The 21,405-nt window shown below is 44.1% G+C and overlaps 1 protein-coding gene and 1 long non-coding RNA gene across 7 annotated transcripts in view; one reads left to right on the forward strand and one right to left on the reverse strand.

Moving 5' to 3' along the window:
- Stx8 (syntaxin 8) overlaps positions 1–21,405 on the forward strand; it is a 230,823-nt gene that overhangs the window by 168,394 nt on the left and 41,024 nt on the right. Inside the window, exon 8 of one of the 6 annotated variants that reach the window (XM_040748915.1) lies at positions 14,434–14,805. The exons of the other annotated variants lie outside the window; for them this stretch is intronic. Within the exon in view, the coding sequence (XP_040604849.1) occupies positions 14,434–14,441 (8 nt within the window). The 3' untranslated portion in view covers positions 14,442–14,805. Of the gene's footprint in view, positions 1–14,433; positions 14,806–21,405 lie in introns of those variants that run through there. 6 annotated transcript variants of the gene reach the window in all.
- Positions 4,096–12,503, reverse strand: LOC121141372. The gene is made up of 3 exons (XR_005878267.1): positions 12,432–12,503; positions 10,694–10,756; positions 4,096–4,328 (listed from the first exon to the last, which is right to left on the reverse strand). It is a non-coding gene; the product is annotated as an uncharacterized LOC121141372 (long non-coding RNA).

Here is a 21,405-nt window from a genome sequence, read left to right on the forward strand (position 1 = left end):
CTCCTGGATGGACACATGGAGATCTAGATCCTGCTGGTTCACAGGAAAGCCATGAAGCAGCAGCTCCTTCCTTGGGCCACATACCAGAATGACCCAAATAGCTAAACAAATGACAAACCCAGATTCCCCCTTGCCGTTAATATTGATTGAATTGCTTTGAGGTATAGAAAACTGGAGTTCTCCTTCAAGTTGAGTCACTACACTAGACATTCTTCCCTGATTTCCCACTTCTGCATTATGGCAGACTGCTATAAGGTCTATCCTGTCATGTACTGATTTACAGGTGCCTATTACCTGTGTCCTTCACTGACACACTGCACTATGTCTCATTTGGTTTTTTCCCTTTTTTTGTTTATTCATTCATTATCAGCTTTCTGTTATGTGCTGTATGTGCTAAAGATATGAACCAGTCCTGAAGCTGGAGAAGTGGTACACACTAGTGCTTGAAAGGTAGAGTCCAGAGGATCAGGAGTTCATGGTCAACTTTGGCTCAAAACAAGCAAACGAGGCCTGAACCTTAGGTTCAGAGGACTGCCTTTGTAGAAAATCTGCCAACTAGTACAATGACTGGCATGGTAGGCCCTTATCCCTTGAGCCAAGGGAACTGAAAGAAAGATGGTAGAAATGGGGAGAAGTTGTCACAAAAATGCTTTGAATACTGGGCATCTGGATCTGGCTTGAACCTGAGAAGGGTGTCCACTAATTCTAGATAATAAAATCAGACAACAGAGCATTTGGAAGGTGAGCCAGCCACAGGAGGGCAGAAAGGTGCTTAGCATCAGTGCCTACAACCAAGCAGAAAGTACGGACTGGAAACAGCAGGGAAATGGCCTGTGGAAGGATCTCCTATGGAGGACTGAGAGATGGAAAGTGACTGTGTGGTGCCATCTCTTACTTATCTTCAAAATATCTGACATGCCTTCTGTAGCTTCCTTTTGCACACTTCAGTGTAGCCAGAGTTTCTTTCCCTTCAGCCCCAAATAAACACACCAACGCTTATTATTAATTATGAACTGTTTGGCCAATGCCTCAGGCTTCTTATTGGCTAGTTCTCTCTTCATTAAATTACCCATTTCTATTAATCTATATATTTCTGCAAGGCCTTATCTTACCAGAGAAGGCTCCAGCATGTTACCCTTTCAGCAGCTACTTGGTGTCACTTTGTGGCTCCTCTCCCCAGAATTTTCCTTGTCTGGTAGCCCCACCTATACTTCCTGCCTGGGCTACTGGCCACTTAGTGTTTTATTCATCAACCAATAAAAGAAACATATATACAGAAGAACATCCCCATCACTTCAGCCCTTTATAGTCTCCTAAAACTTCTGTTTATTTGTATTTACATGCATATTTGTTTGCACATTTTATATGTTACGCCTCATAAATGCAAGTATTCTTGAGGCCAGAAGAGGGCATCAGAAACCCTAGAACTGAAGCTGCTTGATGTGGGTCCTGGCAACCAAACCTAAGTCTTCTGCAAGAGCAGCAAGTGTTCTTAACCACTGATGAGCCATCTATCAACCCACTTTGATATTCTTTAATATTAAATATATCCACATGGGCCTTCAAGATGGCTCAGTGGGTGAAAATGTTAGCCACCAGCATGGAAGAAGGAAAGACCTGCCTCCACAGCCTGCCTTCTGACCACCACAGGCAAGCCAGTCCTGCCTGCTCGCGCCCTCCCCCCCATCAAGCCATATAACTGTTACCCACATTCAGAGGGCCTAGTTTGGTACCATGCAGATTCCCCAGCTGCCAGTCCATAGTCCTCCGTGGGCTCCTACTACCTTGGGTCAGCTCTTTCTGTGGCTTTCCTATCATGCTCTTGACTCTCCTCTGTTCATATGATCCCTCCTCCCTCATTCTCTTCAACTGAAATCCAGGAGCTCAGCTCAGTGCTTGGCTGTGGGTCACTGCATCTGCTAGATGTAGGTTCTATGCTGACAATTAGACACCCTCTCCAGGATTGCTAGGAGTCTTAGCTGGGGTCACTCTGGTAGATTCCTGAGAATTTCTCTAGCACCAGGTTTCTCCCTAACCCCATAATGGACATTGAATATTTGTAGGCTGAAGTCCAACAATGGCTAGTTATGAATGGAAAGTCCAAGAATCTAGTAACTGCTCAGTCCCATGAGGCTGGGTGTCTCAGTTGGTCTCGGTTGGAATCCTGAAGAAGGAATGGATATGCTGACAGAAGCAAGGGCAAGCAGGCGAAGAACATCCCCTTCTTAGATTCATTTTTATGAGAGTAAAAGAGAGGGAGGGGGAGGAGGCGGAGGAGGGAGGGAGGAAGGGAGGGAAGGAGGGGGAGAGACAGAGAGAGAGAGAGAGAGAGAGAGAGAGAGAGAGAGAGAGAGAGAGAGAGAGAGAGAGAGAGAGATGCCAGAACAAGGTGTTAGATCTCCTAGAGCTAGAGTTACATTGTGGCTGCTAGGACCCTCAGGTTGCTGGAAGAGAGCAGCAAGTTCTTACCTGCTGGACCATCCCTCTAGCCCTTCACTTCAGTTTTTATATTTGAGAGTTTCTTTTTTTAATGGATGTATTCCTATGGAGTTTTAAGGTGTTTTTTCCATGTGTATTTGTAGAAACAGCATGCATTAGAAATCTGTTTTCAAGAGCATTGCCTAGAGTTTTCCTGATGGTAAAACTCTCAGCTCTGTGTCATTTCTTGAGCCACTTGGGTTCCTTCATTCCAGTTTCTGTTTCTGTTACACATTCAAAGGGACATTTTGTGTTGAACTTGGCATTTATTTAAATATACCGGAATTCATTTCTCCTCCACCCCTTTCTGGCTGTAACCTTGTTAGGAGTGAGCTAAAACAAACAAAGTGGTACTAAAGGTGACAACTGTTGCTGAGTAACTAATGTCCCTTTCATCTTAAAGCCTCTCTCCCTAGCATATTTACCACCCCTGTAAGTACCTAATTAAAGATCAAAGGCAGTTTATATTTCTAATTTCTGGCATGGTGATTTGGATTTTGCACCTATAGGTGTAGAGCATTGTCTTTCCACAGCAGGGTCTCTCACATTCCTGGTGGCTACTGGTGACTACTGCTTCCTAGCAGAAAAGGGTTTTCACCCTGGTATGCATTCAGCGTTTGCTTTTCTGCAAGGTGCTGAAGCCTCTTACAGAACAAGTTCATAAGTCACATTAGAAGGGGTTTGAAATGCTAATTCACAGCTGTCGACAGGTATGAATACCCGTCAGCCTGGAATGTCACACCTATTCAAAGGAACTGAGCATCCCTGAGTATAATCTCTTTTAAAACCAGAAATGTAAAACCTGGTTGCTTAGTGCTAAGAAAAAAGTTCCTTACATCTCATGGAACCATTGTTTCAGAAATAAATAAATAGTCCCAACCCTTTCCACAAGTATGTACCTATATATCCGTGGACAATTTTGGCGTATACACCCATGTGTGTATGCTTCATCTACATATGTGTAGATGAGATACACCCTGAGAGCCTTTACTGAAGCTGGTGTGTGTGTGTGTGTGTGTGTGTGTGTGTGTGTTGTGTAAAAATTTTGAGAGATCCTTCTCATTTACTAATAATATTTTATTTTTACAGCTTATTAAAAGTTTTTTCAATTGTAAAAATTATTACTGCAGCCAGGCCTGGTGGCACACATCTTTAGTTCGAGAACTGGGATGCTTTCCGTGAGCCTGGTGTACATAGCAAGTCCCAATGAGATTCTGTCTCAGATGAAAAGGGTCAGGTTGTGGAGTGATGGCTCAGCAATTAAGAGCACTTTTACTGCTCCTTCCTAGGACCTGGGTTCTATTCCCAGCACCCACATGACAGCTCACAGCCATCCATAGCTGTAGTTCCAGGGGACCCAGCACCCTCAACTGACCTCTGTGGGTACCAGGCATGAACATGATACACAGACATACATGCGGGGGGGGGGATACCCACTAATATTCATAAAATAAAAATAAGTAAATCTTTTTAAAACTGTAGAAAAATGGTAAATGAGAACTGAAAACACACTTCCTTCAACAGTAGCTGCTAAGATCTGGAGTTTGTCTTCCCAGTTGCTTCTCTATGCAGACGTGCACTACATGCACACAAATGGACTAGTTTTTCTTCCAGAGCTTGAGATTTTTCTTTATTTTCTAACAAAGTGATTGTATAACTTTAAACCTTGGGAAACGTGTGTCTAGTTACAGGATGTCCTACTTTGAAGCAAGAGTAATCTTTTCCAGCATTTATTATAAAACACATTTTAATTTGGAGTTGGAACCTTCTTCATCCATTGTAGTGGAGATGGACATCACCACTTTGGGCAACGGAACTGGTCCTCCAGCCCTCTGGGTCACGTCTCACACCTGCAGAGTTAAGCAACCACAAAAAAGAAATACTTGAGAAACAAACTGCATCTACACTGAACATATACAGATACTTCCCCCTTGGCATTGTTCCCTAAACAGGGCAGTATAAAGACCATTTTATTGCATTTCCATATTTGGTATTATAAGTCATCTAGCGGTGATCCGGTTCTGTGTTAGATCCCCAGCACACACTAAGAAATGAAGTATATCAGAGGATGAGCCTAGTGACATACAAACGCCCTGTTGTCTTATGTAAGGGATTTGAGCATCCATGGATTTTGAGGAGGGAGGTGGTGAGGATGACAACAGCAATATCCCTGGGACCCATGGATTGATTAGCTGTTTTGCTGCATCTCATTTTGATTTGGTGTAGCAGCTGAAAGCTTTTTGTGACAGGATGCATTTTTCCAGAGATAACCAGAAAATATCATCAGCTCCGTTGGGAAGTATGTTTTAGATTCTCCATGCTGCACTGATGGGGGGAGGGTTAACCGTGTTCGGTGCCCTCATGGAGCTTATGTTGCAATGGATGGAGGACAGTAAGCAGATAGAGAACTGCGTAACTATTGACAGCTGTGAGACGGTATGGACAGTCTGGACGCCCTTCTGATCTCCACACTTTACAAATGACTCAGCTCTGCGTTGCTGATTTGTCACATTAGTTATTATCAGAGTGCCATCGGGGATGGTTTGGATAATGTGAAAACATTTCAGTAATCACAGCAGGTAAATGACCTCCACCATTAACTCTGTTTGAATGCATTATCAAACCATCTTCTGGAGCTTATAAACTTGCAGTTCCTGCTCTCCAAGGAAAGCCACAGTTTTTGCTGCTTCCTTTGGTGGGGATGCTAAGTTAACCAAGTGCAGAACATTGATTCAGTGATTTGTCAGCTCTCTCCTCCTTAACTTGGTGGGATGCGCGGGGGGGGGGGTGCTCGCTACGTTAACCAAAGGAGGAACATTGATTTGATCATTTGTTGCTCTGTGCTCACTGTTCACTGGTGTTTTGGTTGAGGGGAAAATGATGCGCTCTCAGTTTCTCGCTGACACTTTGCCCAGTTCCCATTATAGAACAGAAAAAGCTGCTTAAGGCCTGGTTTGTTTACCTAATAAACTGGCTCTTGTATTGCCTGGGAAATGCTAAAATTTTTCTGTCAAGAAATCCTAGTAACAAGCAAACAGAGGTCCAGCAGTCAGATCTGAAGAAACAACAAAACGAAGGTCAGCTAATATCGCCATTCTTCTCCTTCCTGGTGGCCATGACAGCACCAGGGTTTATTTGAAGATCCCAGACTTCGAATCATTGCCTGCATTGTTAGCTGCCCAAGTATTTTAGGCTGTGCCAACAGTTTCAGATATTAATGTATTCTGGAGATCAGTGAATGAAGAATTCCTCTGCACTTTTTTCCTTTTAATTTTTTCCCCTCTCCATCCACTTTGTTTGCAGTGTCTTTGTCTGCCAGGCGTTGCTGGGCATTTCTAATGAGAGAGCAAAGAATTGTAGAAGGAAAAAGGCAAAGGGGGAGGGAGAGAGAAAACAGGCAAGAGAAGCAGGGCGTGTTTAGCACTTTAACAGTAAGGTGACATTTTTACAAGCCAGTCAGGTGCACAGGACTCTTGGAAAGCTCGAAGCCGCTGCTGCGCTGGCAATGCAAATTCCAAGCGGAAAACGCATTCTGGGCCATGTCTAACTCATTGATTAGCAGCTCGCAAGGAAAATGCACTTTTATTTCCTAACATCATTTTCCCTGCAGGACGCCCGGCCTGGGTGCTGCTTTGGTATTCAATCCAGATTCATTATTGCAGCCACCTCGCAACCCACCCTGGGCAGCTGCTAAAAGGGGGAAAAATTAAAGCAATTCATACTCGCGGTGACTTACTGCTGCAGAATAATTGGTTTCTGTTTGCAAAGAACATTATCACAGCAAAGCCCAGAAAACAGAAAGGCTTGTCTGCGAGAGGGTTTCTGGGGCTAGGTTGGAAGGCGCGACTGCAGGGGGAGGGAGGGATGTGAAAAATCACATTTCCAAGAAGGCAATTAGCTAATAATTAATTTTTTAGCATGCTCCCATGGCGGACGGACTTGTCCTTGTGTGATATATAGCCAGGGATGCCGGTTTTGTGGTACATCCTTTGCTTCCTCGTGGAAATGTTAATGAGACGAAAGCAGTTAAAGAGCTCTTTAGACAACGCAGTGCTGTGAGGAAGGCCGGAATGAAATTCAGACCCTCTGAGGGCTTCTCTGACACACAAGAAGTCCCTTTGTTTCCTGTTTTATAAACCAGAGGCATGTCTAAAATTGTGGGGAAAGTGAGAGGGGGCTGAGGAGTGGCGCCGGGGCCTGGCTTTCTATATTTAAAAAGAGGAAAAATTGTTTGCTAGTTATCCATGCCTGGGTTTGATAGGCAGTGTAGGGTGTTTTTGAAGTTCTGAGGGAAGGGTCTCTGAAGATGTAAGCGGGATCTGTCTTTCACTTAGACTTAATTAAGAAACTTGCTGGCTTTGTCTGTAGGGGGCCCATTACGCACAGGCTGCAGCCCCCTCTGAATAGGGGCTCAGCCTGGAAAGTGTATACAAGCCAGGCCGCCTTTGTGTCGTGTTGCCAAACTGGAGGCAGGAGCAAGTGGGAGCCTGGTCTGCCAGAGGCCAGCCTGTTGTTCATACGTGTGAACCATGTCCCAAACAGCGCTGCAGCAAGTGGGAACCTAGCCGTGCCAGCCTGTTGTTCATACGTGTGAACCGTGTCCCAAACAGTGCTGCAGCAAGTGGGCATCCATTCCTGGGGGACCTGGAACTAATGAACCTTTGGGAAAACCAAGGTAGTAAGCATACAGGGGTGGGGAGGAGAGTAAGTCTTATTCTCCAGAGTCCCTCTAAGTCCTGATGATGGGCCACAGTATCACCAGCCAGAGGTGTAAGCCAGAGGTGGCCAGAGCCTGGTTGTGGGTACAGACTCAGTCCCCCACCCCCACCACTTGGTCCTCCAGCCCAGGGCACAATTTTGCCTGGTCACTGTTCTCCTAACCCAGAGAATAATTTCCCCCTGGTGGGCTACTGTGGCCTACCCTATTTAGAACAAAGTTGCTGAATGCCAGAGAATAAAGAACAGTTGGGAGGCTGTGAACAGTGGTTAATCAGCTAATTCGCATTTCAAAAGGCTCTAATAAGAGGTGATAAATTCAAATAAAGCCCTGGGTATGACTACTTTATTCTGGAAAGCTTTCTCCCTTCTGTTTCTCGCCCTACCCATCCCTGCCTTTTGCTTTGAAGCTCCCAGGACCTCCCAGGGTATCCACACCTCTGCCCTCAGCCTCCTTCCGAGCTGGGACCTGCAAACCTTCACCATCTTCTTGGCTGTGGCCAGCTGCAGGCACCCCTGGGGTCTTCTACACTCCTTCAACCCAACCCCGGCCCTGTCCACCTGGGAGCCCCTGGCCTCCTCCTACTGCCCTGCTGATATTGCATGATCCAACCTTTTTCCTCACTGTCTATCCACCCGCTGCCTGATCCATGGCATCTGGCAACCCTCAGCCAATACCGTGCTGTTGGCATTTGCTTGCCAGCTATAGGACCCTATTGCTAGCTTAACATTAAGTGCTGCCCTGTGATTTGCAGCGAGAACCCAGTGCCATGTCTGTCTTGTTCTTCTCCCCATCCCCTACTCCAGCTTTTTGGCCCTGGTCAAAATGCCTGCTATTCAGAACCATATGGGTTGCATCTTGGGATTTCCAGTGAACTCTCATGATTGGGGCTTTCTATGCTTACAGGCCAGAGTACCCAGAGTCCCCCACCCAGTGACTAGAAGTCAGCCAGCCAGCCAAGTGGTATCATAGAAGTAAAGACATTATGCCAAAAGCCAAGGGATTTTGTTTCAGGCAGGAGTTCAGTCCAACTGGAAAATGAGCTTGTCTGGACCTTTACACACACACACTCTTGGCCAAATGTAAACTGTGGCTGCTGTAGTTAGTACACACTTGGAAAAGACAAAGCAATAATTCCCCAGAGCATCCTTGATCCAGCTATCCCAGAGGCAGACAGGCACATTCAGGATCCTGGTGGCTTTCTGCTTTTCTAGTCCCTGGTTTTCAAATCCCAGAACACCTCAGCTCTACCATGCTCTAGAAGTCCATTAGGGACTCAGCCACCATCTTAATTATATACCCTGGAAGAATGACATCTCATATTCTGCTCATGAGTGATGTGGAATTCCCGGAACTTCAGCCTTGACAATTTGATGACAGTTGGGGATATCCTTACAAGTCCCAAGATGGCCATTGACCCTAAAGTGTATTCCTGGGAGTTGGCCGGCCTCAAGGTTGTCACCCATAACACTCTGCTTAGCACACTCTCTAGTTATTAGCATCTTTGCTTAAATATTATTCCAATCACCCATCATTCTTGAAAGATCCTATCTTCAGAGAGTGTGTGGACTGACTGTCCTCAGGGGCCCTTATGTACAGAGATGTACACAAAGTCACGTCCCAGCTCCAGTAGCACACAGCCCCCAGGCCTGTCTCAGCTCCCAGAACCCATTTGCTGTCAATTGGCTTAGGAATCACTGAGTTATTAACTATAACTGAGTCCAGCATTGTGTCAGAAAAGCTACAAGCAATACAAACTTCTGGTCAGTTGACTATAAAAGGGTTTTATTGAAAGGATATTAAAGCTGGGTGTGTTGACTCACATATACAATGCTAGCACTTGGGAGGTTGAAACAGGAGGATTGCCCCAAGTTTGTACTATATGTGTTTTTAAAGAGGAAGACTGCTGAGTAGCTTGAAAAATAAATCATGGCCGGGCAGTGGTGGCGCATGCCTTTAATCCCAGCACTTGGGAGGCAGAGGCAGGTGGATCTCTGTGAGTTCGAGACCAGCCTGGTCTACAAGAGCTAGTTCCAGGACAGCCTCCAAAGCCACAGAGAAACCCTGTCTCGAAAAAGATGGATGGATGGATGGATAGATAGATAGATAGGTAGATAGATAGATAGATAAATAGACAGGTAGGTAGGTAGATACATAGATAGATCATGGAGTACGCTGGTTGTTCAAGGATAGGAAATGGAGAGGACTCAAAGATGACTGGAAACATGACCACAGAGGTGCCATAGAGCCATCTTATTATAGTTTGAATGTGAACCTTCTCCCACAGGGTCATGTTTAAACATTTGGACCCCTGCTTATGGTACTGTTTTGGAAGGCTATGGAACCTTTGGAAAGTGGAACCTTGCTGGAGGAAGGAATCACTGTGGTCAAGCCTTGAGGTTTTATAGGCTGGCCTTATTCCCTGCTCACCCTTGGCTTCTTCTTCCTCTAAGATGTGATGAGATGAAGAGTCCCAGGTGTACTCCTGTCAACATGGAGCCACCTGCTCCCACGCCTTTCCCTGTGTGGCAGATTGTAGCCTCTCAAACTGTAAGCCAATATAAACCCCTCCTCCTTGAAGTTGCATTTTTGTCAGGTATTTTGTCATGACTGCAGAAAAATAATGGATGCATACCTCCTTGTCACAGCTGCTGCCCTCCATTCAGGTCACTAACTAGCACAACTAGTGCTAGACTGCAGAGACTATGGGATGGGGGAAACGCCACTGAAATCTCTGTAGACGTGATTCAGTTACAAACTCTGAGGTCCGGGTTCTCGACTGTCTCTGCACTAGCTAGTGGGGAAGCAAGACCATGCTTGGCCCTTTTGGCTGCCCTGCTTCTTACCTGGACTTATACACAAACCACTTTACAAATGTGTGAAATGGCTCTGATACAGAGCAACTGAAAAGGGTTCAGCATGACTACTGTAGACTCTCAGCTCCTCTGGGAGTCATTTGCCATGCTTACATGGACATCTCCTTCCTGGGCCCGTCTTCATTGAACCACACAGTTCCATCTAGGACCCCATGCAAAGTAAAAATGCCCCTTGTTCAGAAATTATTAGGACAGTCAACATAGCATTAACGGATCCTTCTTCGTGGGAACCTGTGCGCCGTTAGAGGTCAGCACCCATGAGGCTAATCCTTGATCTAGGATCATATTGGTCCATAATTAGTGCACAGTTTCATATGCCCATATAAACAGGTTGCTGTATCAGAATTATATCATTATATTTCCTATTCATGACTTAGTTACAGTTATCCCTATGCTACAGTTAAAGCAACCGAGACCAAGTAGCAGTGGAGCTTTGATTCTAACCTAGCTTTCCAAACTCGCAAGTCCCCCTTTCTTTGCACACATTACACTGTACACCAGGAGCTTTTTTAGAGTGGAGAGGTCTGCCGTGCCCCTGGCATGCATATGACTCTCTCTGGGCATATGCATGTTGAGCTGTTAAGGACTCAGAAGGTAGATGCAAAGGGAACTGAAGCCTTACCTTGTCACTGTTAAGAACTAGTCAAGGGAAGCAGTGGTCATCAGCCATGCTCCGGTTCCCCAGCTAAAACAATGAAGCACACAGCACTTACTTTTACTGTCCAGGGTCTTGGTTTTTCTCTTCAGTTGAAATGTTTGGCTCCAGTATGCTATCCTTAGCACACACCCCATGCCCTTCTGCTCCTGCAGGACTCCTGCTCTCCCATTATGCCAGACCTCTTTCTGCCTCCCTGACTCTTAGCGCCCCATTCAAACACCTCCTTCTTCCATCTGTGAGGAAGGAAACATCCAGAATTCCTCTCTGCAGTCAGAGGTGAGCGTGCACTGGAGGGGCATGCTCTCTGCAACTCCCACCTCTCCTCCTTCTCCACCAGCCCCACCCTGCACCCCTGAGAGCCTACCTCAGAGCTGTCCTTAAAGCCCACTTTTACTAATCGCCTCTGCAGTGCTTGTCTCAGCTCCCTTCTCCCTGCCATTCTTAGCTTCCCTCCCTTTGATTGGACCTAATATGAAATTAAGGCAGATTTAGGCTCATTTATAATAGTTATTAAGTACAGGGTTATTTGATGTGTTTTTAATGTAAAAATCATAGCTCTCGAAGAAAGTATAGCTCTTTAAAAACCTGTAATGAATTTAATTGTTTTTTATTACTCTGTAGTCTTTAATTGATTTTTCCCCCCTCCGAGGTTTTTAACTTTTTTTTCCTCCCTGTTTTAAGCCCAGGGAAGGAGGAAATTTCCAAGGGTTATTGTTCATTAACTGTTAGAAGGGATAATTGATCTGTCAACTCAAAGGATTTATAAGGGTTTGGTTCAGAGACTTTAGGAAAGCAGTGCCATATGTTTAAATCCCTCCTCCAAAGCAAACATTTTGGAAGGGGCTTCCCTATGCAGTTTTTACAAGATAAAAATTAGCATGCCTCTGGTGAGGGGAAGATCTTGTTAATCTTCAGGAGCTATAGTGTTTATGCTTACACCTATAAGGGTTAGCTGTATATTTCTGCCACCAAAAGAACAGGAGCATAAATATTATAACGATTGTGGGTTTCCCTGGTGTCTTTTTTCTCCCCGTGAAAGGAATGGAACACAACTAACAGTTCTTCAAATGAGGTTTTTACTTTTTTTTTTTTTTTAAGCAAATGCACCCAAATTGGGTTTGGTTCACAAAGGCAGGGCTGACTCAGAGCTAACAGACCCATCATTAGCCATCCCTGCCCTCTCAAATGGCCTGTCCAATGCACTGCTCACAATATAGGACTAAGGCCGTAAACAAGGGATCCAAGAGAACTCTGGACAAGAAGCAGACAATGGAGTGGGATAAATTTCTTTAGCATAAATAGCAGTCTCCAAGGGTGACTGGTGTGAATGGATCCCTGCTGTGAGGGCCTCTGTGCCCACAGAGGAGATCTGTGGCTTTAAGAGCTCTGGTCCCACCCCCTGGGCTGGGGAAGTGCTCAGTCTCCCCTGCTGGGCTTGGTCCTCAGGCCCCCTGTGGGCCTCCTCTTTCCTTTCAAGCTGTGAGTCCTAAGGAACTCGGTGACAGCTCCTCTTTCATTCTGCTGTGCAAATCCTTGAGCTGTTCCTAGCGCTTTCAAAAGGGAAATATAAGACATTTACTTATTCTGTCCAACAGGGCTGTGGAAGTCCGGTAAGACCCAGGGATGTTCCGGCAGTGAGCCTGGGGGAGATTTTCCCTGAGATGACCCATAACCCATCATTTGTACTTGCCATGTCCTTTACCTCATGCCTATGAGGATGCCATCTTGGTTCTCCACTAGTGCCTGGTGCTGCTGGCTCACATCTGGGTCAAGAGAAGGAAAACAACATCCAATAGTATATGTCAATGTTTAGTCTTTTCATGGTCGTGAGCCCCGAAGTTCAGATTCCAGAACAGAATTTTACTTTTTAAAAATCTTTGAAAATAATTATATAACACATGAATGCCATTTTGAAGGGTGGGGGGAAACCAGCCAGTCCACTTTCCCATTCCTCCTTTTTTGTTTGTCTATTGAGGCGGTCTCACTGTGTACCCCTTGCTGGCCTGGAACTTGCTGTGTAGATGAGGTTGGCCTCATAACTCAGAGAGATCCCCCTGCTTCTGCCTCCCTAGTCCTGGGATTAAAGGCACATGGTGCCATCCTAGACAAGGGAGTGCTTCTTACCAGGGAATCATGCTATGTTATGGTAGATTGGAACATGGTATTCATCAAATGTTGCTGCGCGTTGGGAATTTATTTAGTAAACACAGAAATGTCAAAAAGGCCACGTTCTGCTAGAGTTTCATCCTTACAACACTTAACCTGGTCCCAAGTGACTTTAATTTATTTTGACTTTCACTACACATGCACACAGGCACACACGTGCACATACATGTGTGTACCCATCATGGCTTGAGTGTGGAGACCTGAGGACAACTTAAGGAAATTGGTTCTCTCCTTCGATCATGTAGGTCTTAGGGATTAAACTTAGGCTATCAGGCTTGTCAGCAAGTGTCTTAGCCCACTGAGCCATCTCGCTGGTTCACAGTTCTCTTTCCAGGGGCATGCAAATATTACTAGATGACAGTATTTGCTCTAGGGCCCCCTGCAGATACTCAGAGATGCAAATTTCATGTCCCTTTATAAGGTGGCATAGTATTGCATAAAACCTAAAACCTGTGTGCTTTAAATCATTTCTAAACTTATGCCACGTAATGTAGATACTGTGTAACAGTTGTATTGTGTCGTCAAAGGATACTGACAAGAAAAAAAATCCTGCTGAATGCATTTACAATTTTTCTTACAAATATTTTCAATCTTTGTACACCCACATGTTGAACCCTTGGATACAGAGGTCAGGCTGTGTGGTGTGCTTTCATTGGCAGTTCTCAGCTTCTAACATTACCTGTTGGTTGGCCAGTGTGGCACACGGGCTCCACTCATGCTTTCTGCATCCCTCCTCTCTTTCTACAGTAACACTTAAACTCTGCTTCCGGCTGCCTTTCCTCTTCCTCTCATCTCTGTGTGCTTCTCTCAGCTCTTGATGGGTTAGTATTCCATTTTGATCACAGTTAAGATTTTTGTACCATGAGCTGGGCGGTGGTGCACACCCTTAATCCTAGCATTTAGAAGGCAGAGGCAGGTGGATGTCTGTGAGTTCAAAGCCAGCCTGGTCTACAGAGTGAGTTCCAGGATAGCCAGGGTGGTTATCTTATCATGAAAAACTAATAATAATAATAATAATAATAATAATAATAATAATAATAACAACAACAATAATATTTTTGCACTATGTTGGTTCCAGAAGTTGGAAGCTAATTTAAGCACTTTCCATGGTGTGTATGTCTGTATGGATATCATACTCTGCAAAGTCAAGGAATGAGCTATGGTTGGTTTTATTTTGCCTGCCCTGTCCTAAATCTGTTCTCTCTTCTTGAAATAGTGTCATATTTTAACTTGCTAAAGGTGTGTGTGTGTGTGTGTGTGTATGTGTGTGTGTGTTCTTGTTTTGTAATGCTTGTGTTTTTTTTTCTTGGAAAAAAAATCATGTGCTTCCCCTCACCCCATGTCCTTTATGTTGCCCAGCTTCTAACTCATTATTTGGAAGTCTGAGCTAATGCTACAATTCGCTTGTTCTGGGTTGCTAGCCTTTCGTACCAAATACTTACATACTTCTTTCCATATTTTCCTAGTTTTCAGTTGTCTTTATTTAGTCCTGTAACTTTTCAGAACTGAGGATTTTTGTTTTGTTTTGTTTTTTCTAGAGACCTAAGTCTTCACTTGTGTTCTCTCTTCAGGATATGACTATGGAAAAATACCATTTTCTACTGAATCAATTATTCTAGTAGAATCATTGCTTTCGTACAGTATTTTTCCCATATATTTTCAACTAATTGGTTGCGGGACGCAGAGATGGTTCAGCAGTTCTTAAGAGCATATGTTGATCTATGAGGACCTGGACTGGATTACAGCACCCATGTGGTGGCTCCCAACCATCTATAATTTCACTTCCAAGGACTTTAACTCCCCCTTCTGACTTCTACTGGCACTAAGCATGCACCCATGCACATAGTACACATACATATGAAACACTCACAAATAAAATAAGTAAGTCCTAATAAAACGAATAATAACTAGTGATTGTTGTCTGGCGTGTGGTTTTTCAGTTTTCTGCCATTGATAGAATTATTTCTGCATCCCTAGAACTAGCCTTTCCTGTTTCTTTGTCTTTTATTTCATGCTGCTGACTTTGCTTGAGAGCTAGGTGTGTCTCTGAGCATGCTCCTGAAGAAGTAGAAAGGCTGACAGAGAGCTCTTTAACTGGACAGATCTGATTGACAGGTGAGCCTCCCATCCTAGGAGTCTCCTCTGTGAAGGACAGTGCTCAACACAACAGTTCCTGCCCACACTAGCAGCTCCAAGGCCCAGAGGCAACGGGCTCGGTTTCTTCAGAAACTGTGCAGCTCTTTGTGGAGAGGGAACTATGAGGGCCTGGTATCCATCGCATGGTGAGTGGGAGCGGCACTGTGACCTTCAGTGAATCGTGGTTTCACCCTCCCTCTTGCTGTCCACTGTCTGGAGCCCCTGGGATGGCGGGGCTTGGCAGGTTTGTGCTCCTGCCAGGCTCCTCCTCATGTGTGCTCCAGACCTCAAGCTTCTGACTTAGTGTTAGCAGTCAGCCTTCGCCTGTTTACCTTCAGGAAATGTGTGGAGTGTTTTCTCTCCCTGATTCCTCTTTGGCTTTCTTCACTGTTACAGAGCCATGGCCCTTTCATACCCTCTCTCTGTTTATCGCCTCTTAATATTTCCAGACTACATATGATCTAATGTCTGCTATTCCCGCTCATCCTGTAGGAATAGACAAATGCTATGGAAACTCAGACCACATCCTTTGCGTTTGAGATTAGGGAAAAAAACCATTTGTTTTCTCCTGCTGTAGTCTCCTCATTCTCAGTAATCCACTTCTGCCACCAGACATGTTTGGGGTTTCCCCAAGTATCAGTTCTCTGGTTGATACCAATTGGGCATCATGCAATTTAATTCACTTGTGGTAACATCCACCTGGAGTGAGAGTCACAGCCCATATAAAGGCTTAGTCCATAAGATATTTCACTTCTGTCACTGCTATGGCCTACATATCTGAGTGTGTCTATGCCCTCTTTGGCCCTGCCATCTCCAGCACTTCTGAGAGCTCAGCACCCACAACCTAGAGCTCTCCCAAACTTGTCCTTTGGATTTTTATGGAAGCTTCATTGTGTAAGCATAACTGATTAAAGCATTGCCCATGGATGGTCAACTCAATTTTCAACTTCTATTTCCTCCTGAAGTCATGAACATCCTGTCCCACTAACCAAGGTGCTCAACCCCTGGCAAGCATCTGCCATCCCAAGGACATCTAAGAGTACCCAGCTAGCAGTCATCATAAGCATGTAAACACCATCACTGTGGAGACTCCAAGGGGTTCAGGAACAAATGCCAAGAGTCTGGATGAAGACCCAATAGTATATTTCCTGCTATTAGTCACAGCAACACAGTTAGTAAGATGAAGTACAGGGCATTGTCCTTATGTCCCAGGTAACATCGAACCTTCAACAATAAGCATTTTCTGATTATGTTCTACAACAGGCATTACAGAGCAAATACAACAGCAAAAATATATTCTCAGTATCAGAATCTATTGGAAAGCTCATATATAAGTAGAGCAGGACTGAAAACAGTGAGTTTAGAGGTTTGGTATGTCTGTTAAGAATCCTCAAAGAGATTGGCTAGCCACCTGGCAATCCTTTTCCCACACAATCCTAGAAATCACCAAATGAGCCAGTGGAAACAGAAAATTTGTTTATTTGTCAAAGTTGATTTTCTGATTTCTAGGAAGGATACAGACATCATTTGAATATATGTCCTGCCTCAAAAAGCTTAGGTCAGTACAGGAGTTAATTCGGTGTAGAAATAATTTCTTATTGCAAGGCAAAAATCAGATCAGTGATGTATGTAGATGCTCAAAGGCCCATGCCTTATAGAGCTCATCCCTGTTTCCATCACTTCCCAAGTCATGATTCCCAGCAACTGGTTTGTTTGGCTCCCTCACTACTCACTCCAGCTCCTTCAGTTCCCCTCCTGAACTACAAAGGCTAGAAAATTGCAAGAAAGGTCCGTTTCTCTTGACTCTTTGTGAAAAGAATTCCACAGGTGAGTAGTGTGAGGTATGAGCTGTGCACACTGGGTCCGAGCTGGAGGCTGGCGATGGGGAGTATTCAGCTGTCTCTGGGCAGCGCAGGGAGGTCTCTGTCATCGCAGGCAGCTGGGGTGATGGGGGCTGTTGGGTTGGTCTGGCTCTGTCCTTCCTGATGTTTGTTCTCTAAACTCAGTTTTCTTGTTATACTGAGGGTTTTATTCCCAGCCCTTTGGGATTTCCATTTAGTAAGCTGGAATAGTGTCATCTTTAACCTAAAAATGAGCAAACAAAAATCCCTAACTGATGACTATTTTGCTTTCATTTACTTTATTTATTTAGTTAGTGATTCATATTTTGTGTGCATTGGTGTTTTGCCTGCATGTTCGTCTGTGTATCTGTGTGAGGATGGTGGATCCTGGAGTTACAGGCAGTTGTAAGCTGCCAGGAATTGAACCCGGGTGCTCTGGAAGAGCAGTGAGTGCTCTTAACCACTGAGCCATGTCTCAAACCCCATGTTTTGATTTTCTGACTCTGTCTTCCTTGAGGATTTTGACACTCATTCATAGCGAATGTTTTTTCCTGTTTTCCTACCACTGACCTGGACATGCACAGTTTGAGATGAAGTATCAGCCCAACACGGCGGCCGTAGTTTCTCCATCACCACAGCTGCATCCAAGCTGCCATTAGAACTTCTGGAATTGTTCCACTCATAACTAAAGTTTCCTCCCTCTGACCCAACCTCTCATCCCACTTTCCCACTTCAGTCGTACCTGCTCTTTAACTCAGAGTGACAATGACTGTCATATCATCGGAATGTGCTGGCCTTCCATGGGAGCCCACCCAGCCAGTCATCACTTCGGCCCATTCTGCTAGTTCCCACTTCCCCTCCTTCTGACCTGCATGCGTGCTTAGTGTCTCTCGGAACTCCCTGCAGTGCCCCATACTGCGTGGGTTTCTCTCTATAATTAAGAATGTTGTTTTGGCTGATATTTATAAAATAATCGTGTGTATGGGCCACTTATTGACTCCAAGAATCCTCGCAGCAGTCTAGTGAGACTTGAAAGGTCTACATTTTAGAGATGAAGAAACTAAAGCACAGACAAGCTAAGTCACTTGCCCAAAGTCACACAGTAAGTGCTTGAGCTGAGATCCAAATCATCTGTGTTCTTATTAGCAATACTCTATTTGGGTTCCTTTGGTTACTTTTAATCAGAATTAAACATGCCAAGACATGTGTGCACTATTACACAGATATTACAATGATTTCCCTGTTAACTGAAAATCTAATTAATATCTCATTATTAATATTACATTTTACAGCTTCTTAAAGCAATACTCCATTAAAATGACCACAAAGTATTTTTTAAGGAAAATTGTTTCTCTGTCTTTCTCCCATATTATCCTGACTTGAATCCCAATCATATTGTAAAATATAGTATAATACTGTTACAGATAAATGAGTGATCTGAGCAGCTAAATAGTCAGGTTGATGGCTTTTCTGTATTAACCCACTGATTCCTCTTCTTTCAAATTAGAAATTCCTGGGATGTGAAATAGGATAGAGCAGAGTTCTTACTTAGGAGGCACCACCACCAAATCAAACATAAACTTTCAGATGTCTTACAAATGAAGTGTAGCAATTTGAGATGTATTTTTCCCTGCTGCATTCCAAAACCAGTCTAGAATAATATTTAGATGTTGAGTGTTTTTTGTTTTGCTTTGTAAAGATACTCTGGGAGAGTTCCATAGCCTAGCTAAGTTTTACCCACTTATCTGCAAAAATGGAGGTGGCCCCACATTGCCAACCTATTATGAAAAGGTCATGGGCCACGATGACACTCCCCTTTGAATTAATTTCTGCATATCACATCATAGCACACTCTCCACCCAAATTAGACACACACTCTGCTCATAATAAAGCCAGCCAGAAGAATTCTAATGTCATAGCCTTTACAGAAACTTTCACAAGGAAATAAGGAAGCAGATTACATTACAGCCCCAAAGCAATTTTTCCATAAAAAATATTTTTTAAAGCTTACTATTAACCAGGCATGATGGCACAAACCTTTAATTGGCACTCTTAGGAATTTAAGGCAGGTGGATTGCCAATTTGGTTAGCCTAGGGTAGGTAGATAATGACATCTCATCTCAGGAAGAAATAGGTGGGGTAAGGGAGGGGTTGGAGACAGAAAGACACACCACACAGAGACAGAGAGATATTAAGAAGTTGAGATCAGTCTGTCCCCAGTGGGAGGAAGCAAAATGCTCTGTACATATATACACGTATACATATAAATATGTACATATACATACATATGTATGTATATATTTATGAGTGGTCCTGGGCTGAGAGGGGAAGGGAAGAGAGAAGACAGCCCGGTGCTCTTGCTCCAGAGACTGCCTCATCCTCTGTGGTGGTCACCCTCCCTCCCAGCAGGCCACTCTCACTCAGGCCTCCTCAGCTTGACAGGTAGGAAGTGAACCTCCCACACCAGTGAATAGTCTGTGGATGAGACAAGCACAAGTGGTGATTCCTCGAGCATCCCCCAGCTGAGCATCAGCGATCAGCTGTAGCTTATAATGCCTAGGTAGCTGTTGGGTCCTCAACGATGGCGTGGCTGTTCACAGTCCAGCAGACAGTTGTAGAGTTGGCATTGGTGCTAACAGTTTTCACCATAATGTGCTCTTGTGCTCTGTCTGTCAGAGTTCCTGTTTGTTGGTGGAGGTTGTCTGTTGTTTAGTTTTCCTCCTTGCTAAAAAAAGATGAGGGCTTATTTCTGATTCCATCCAGTTCATGGCTGCATTCCTGGATATTATTTTAAAACATCATTTCAGGCTGTTGATCAAGTTGTCAGCTAATAGTCAATTTGACTAAAGAAATGCTTTGCTGTTGTTGTCATTGAGATGGGGGTCTCACTATGTAGCCCTGGTCGTCCTGAAACTCTCTATGTAGCCCATGCTGACCTCAAACTTGGAGATCAGCCTGCCTCTTCCCCAAGAGTGCTGGGATTAAAGGTGTACACCACTGTACTGGGCAAGGAAGTACTTCTTACAGGGGAGACATATTTTGTCATAGTTAAAATTTGAAATATGAAATTGCTGATATTGCAATTTATGAAACAGAGGCAAAGAAGTCAATAAGGTCACATTCTAGTGTTTATTGTTTTCCTATTTCAAAAAAAATTAAAAATTTCCAAGTCTGATACTTAATCCCTGTCCTTTGATTTGCCTCATAGATGATGACTATTGCCATAAAAATGAAAGAATTCACTGTTTGAAAAGTTAAATGAAAATCAACCGAATGGGAACACTTGCTACTTTTAAAGAAGGTTCTCCATTGTAGATCACCGGGGTCTGGTAATGAATGTGTGCACTATCAGGGGCCAGGGATTTAGGGGGATGGATTTCCCAGGGTTTAATCATTTCATAAGGCCTCTGAGTGTGACTTTTTCCCCAATAATCTACTTATCTCAGTAATTTACCCCTCCAACTGCATTGCAAGGAAAATGAGTCTCCCAGGTTGTTTGCATGCTAAGTAGCTGGGGATTGTGTGAGCCTTCAAGAAGACGCCCTGAGTTCATTGTAGCAGCCTGAGCTAATGGTCTCCCATGGGAGCTGGCAGGTTAAGTGAAGAAGGGGCTTGAAAACACCCTTTATCACAAGTACCACACATTTGAAAAGCTGAAATCTAAAAAAATGTTTGCTTCGTGCAGGATATTTTCCCTTGCCACATAGAGGGTAAGAAAAGTGGCCTTCTTGAGATGGGCCTTTCAGTCCAGTGTATAGCCGGGGGGTGTTGGCTACATGGAAAGGTTCAGGAGGCTTTTGTTTCTGTGTTTCTAGTGGATTGAGCTAGTTTGCTACCTCTCTCCTCAGTTAACTCAGAAATTAAGGAGTAAACTGCTTGTTTCAAACAAACAGCTGCAGAAGTCACTCCTGGGGGAAAAAGACATAGACTTTAACATTTTTTTTCTGATTCTTTCTTTCTGATTCCTTTTACATATATCCTTGGAGAGTTTCATGTAAGAATGTAGTTATTTTTCCAAGATTTATTTTTATTTGTAATTACATGTATGTGTATGTTGTGTCCACTTGAGTATGTGCACGTGAATGCAGTTATCCAAGGAGGCCAGAAGAGGGCATCAGATCCCCTGAAACTGGAGTTATAGGTGATTGTGAGATTCTGCCATTGATACTAGGAACTGTACTTGCAAGCACTCTTAACTACTAAATGTCCCTCCAGCCCCCTTTTCCGTTTTTTGTTTTGTATTGTTTTGCTTGGGTTTTTTTCTGGTCATCACATTAGATGAGTGCCCTACATGTTCCATTTAAGAAGCAATAGAGTTGTCTCCAAAAACAGGGGAAGTAATCTGATGTTTTCTGTATCATTAAAGGGTAGAGGGGGTGTGCCTTAAAAGTAGAAATGGAGGACTGCACACAATAGCTGGGTACAGAGCATGGAAGGGTGCCGTGGAGGGAGGGACAGTGGCGCTCTTTCCCGTTGGGGAACTGAGAAAGGTGAGACTGTAAACCATTTGATATCACAAGGCACTGTCATCTA

Source organism: Mesocricetus auratus, unplaced genomic scaffold (genome assembly GCF_017639785.1).
Source record: "Mesocricetus auratus isolate SY011 unplaced genomic scaffold, BCM_Maur_2.0 Super-Scaffold_100007, whole genome shotgun sequence".
In the NCBI taxonomy this organism is placed as follows: domain Eukaryota; kingdom Metazoa; phylum Chordata; class Mammalia; order Rodentia; family Cricetidae; genus Mesocricetus; species Mesocricetus auratus.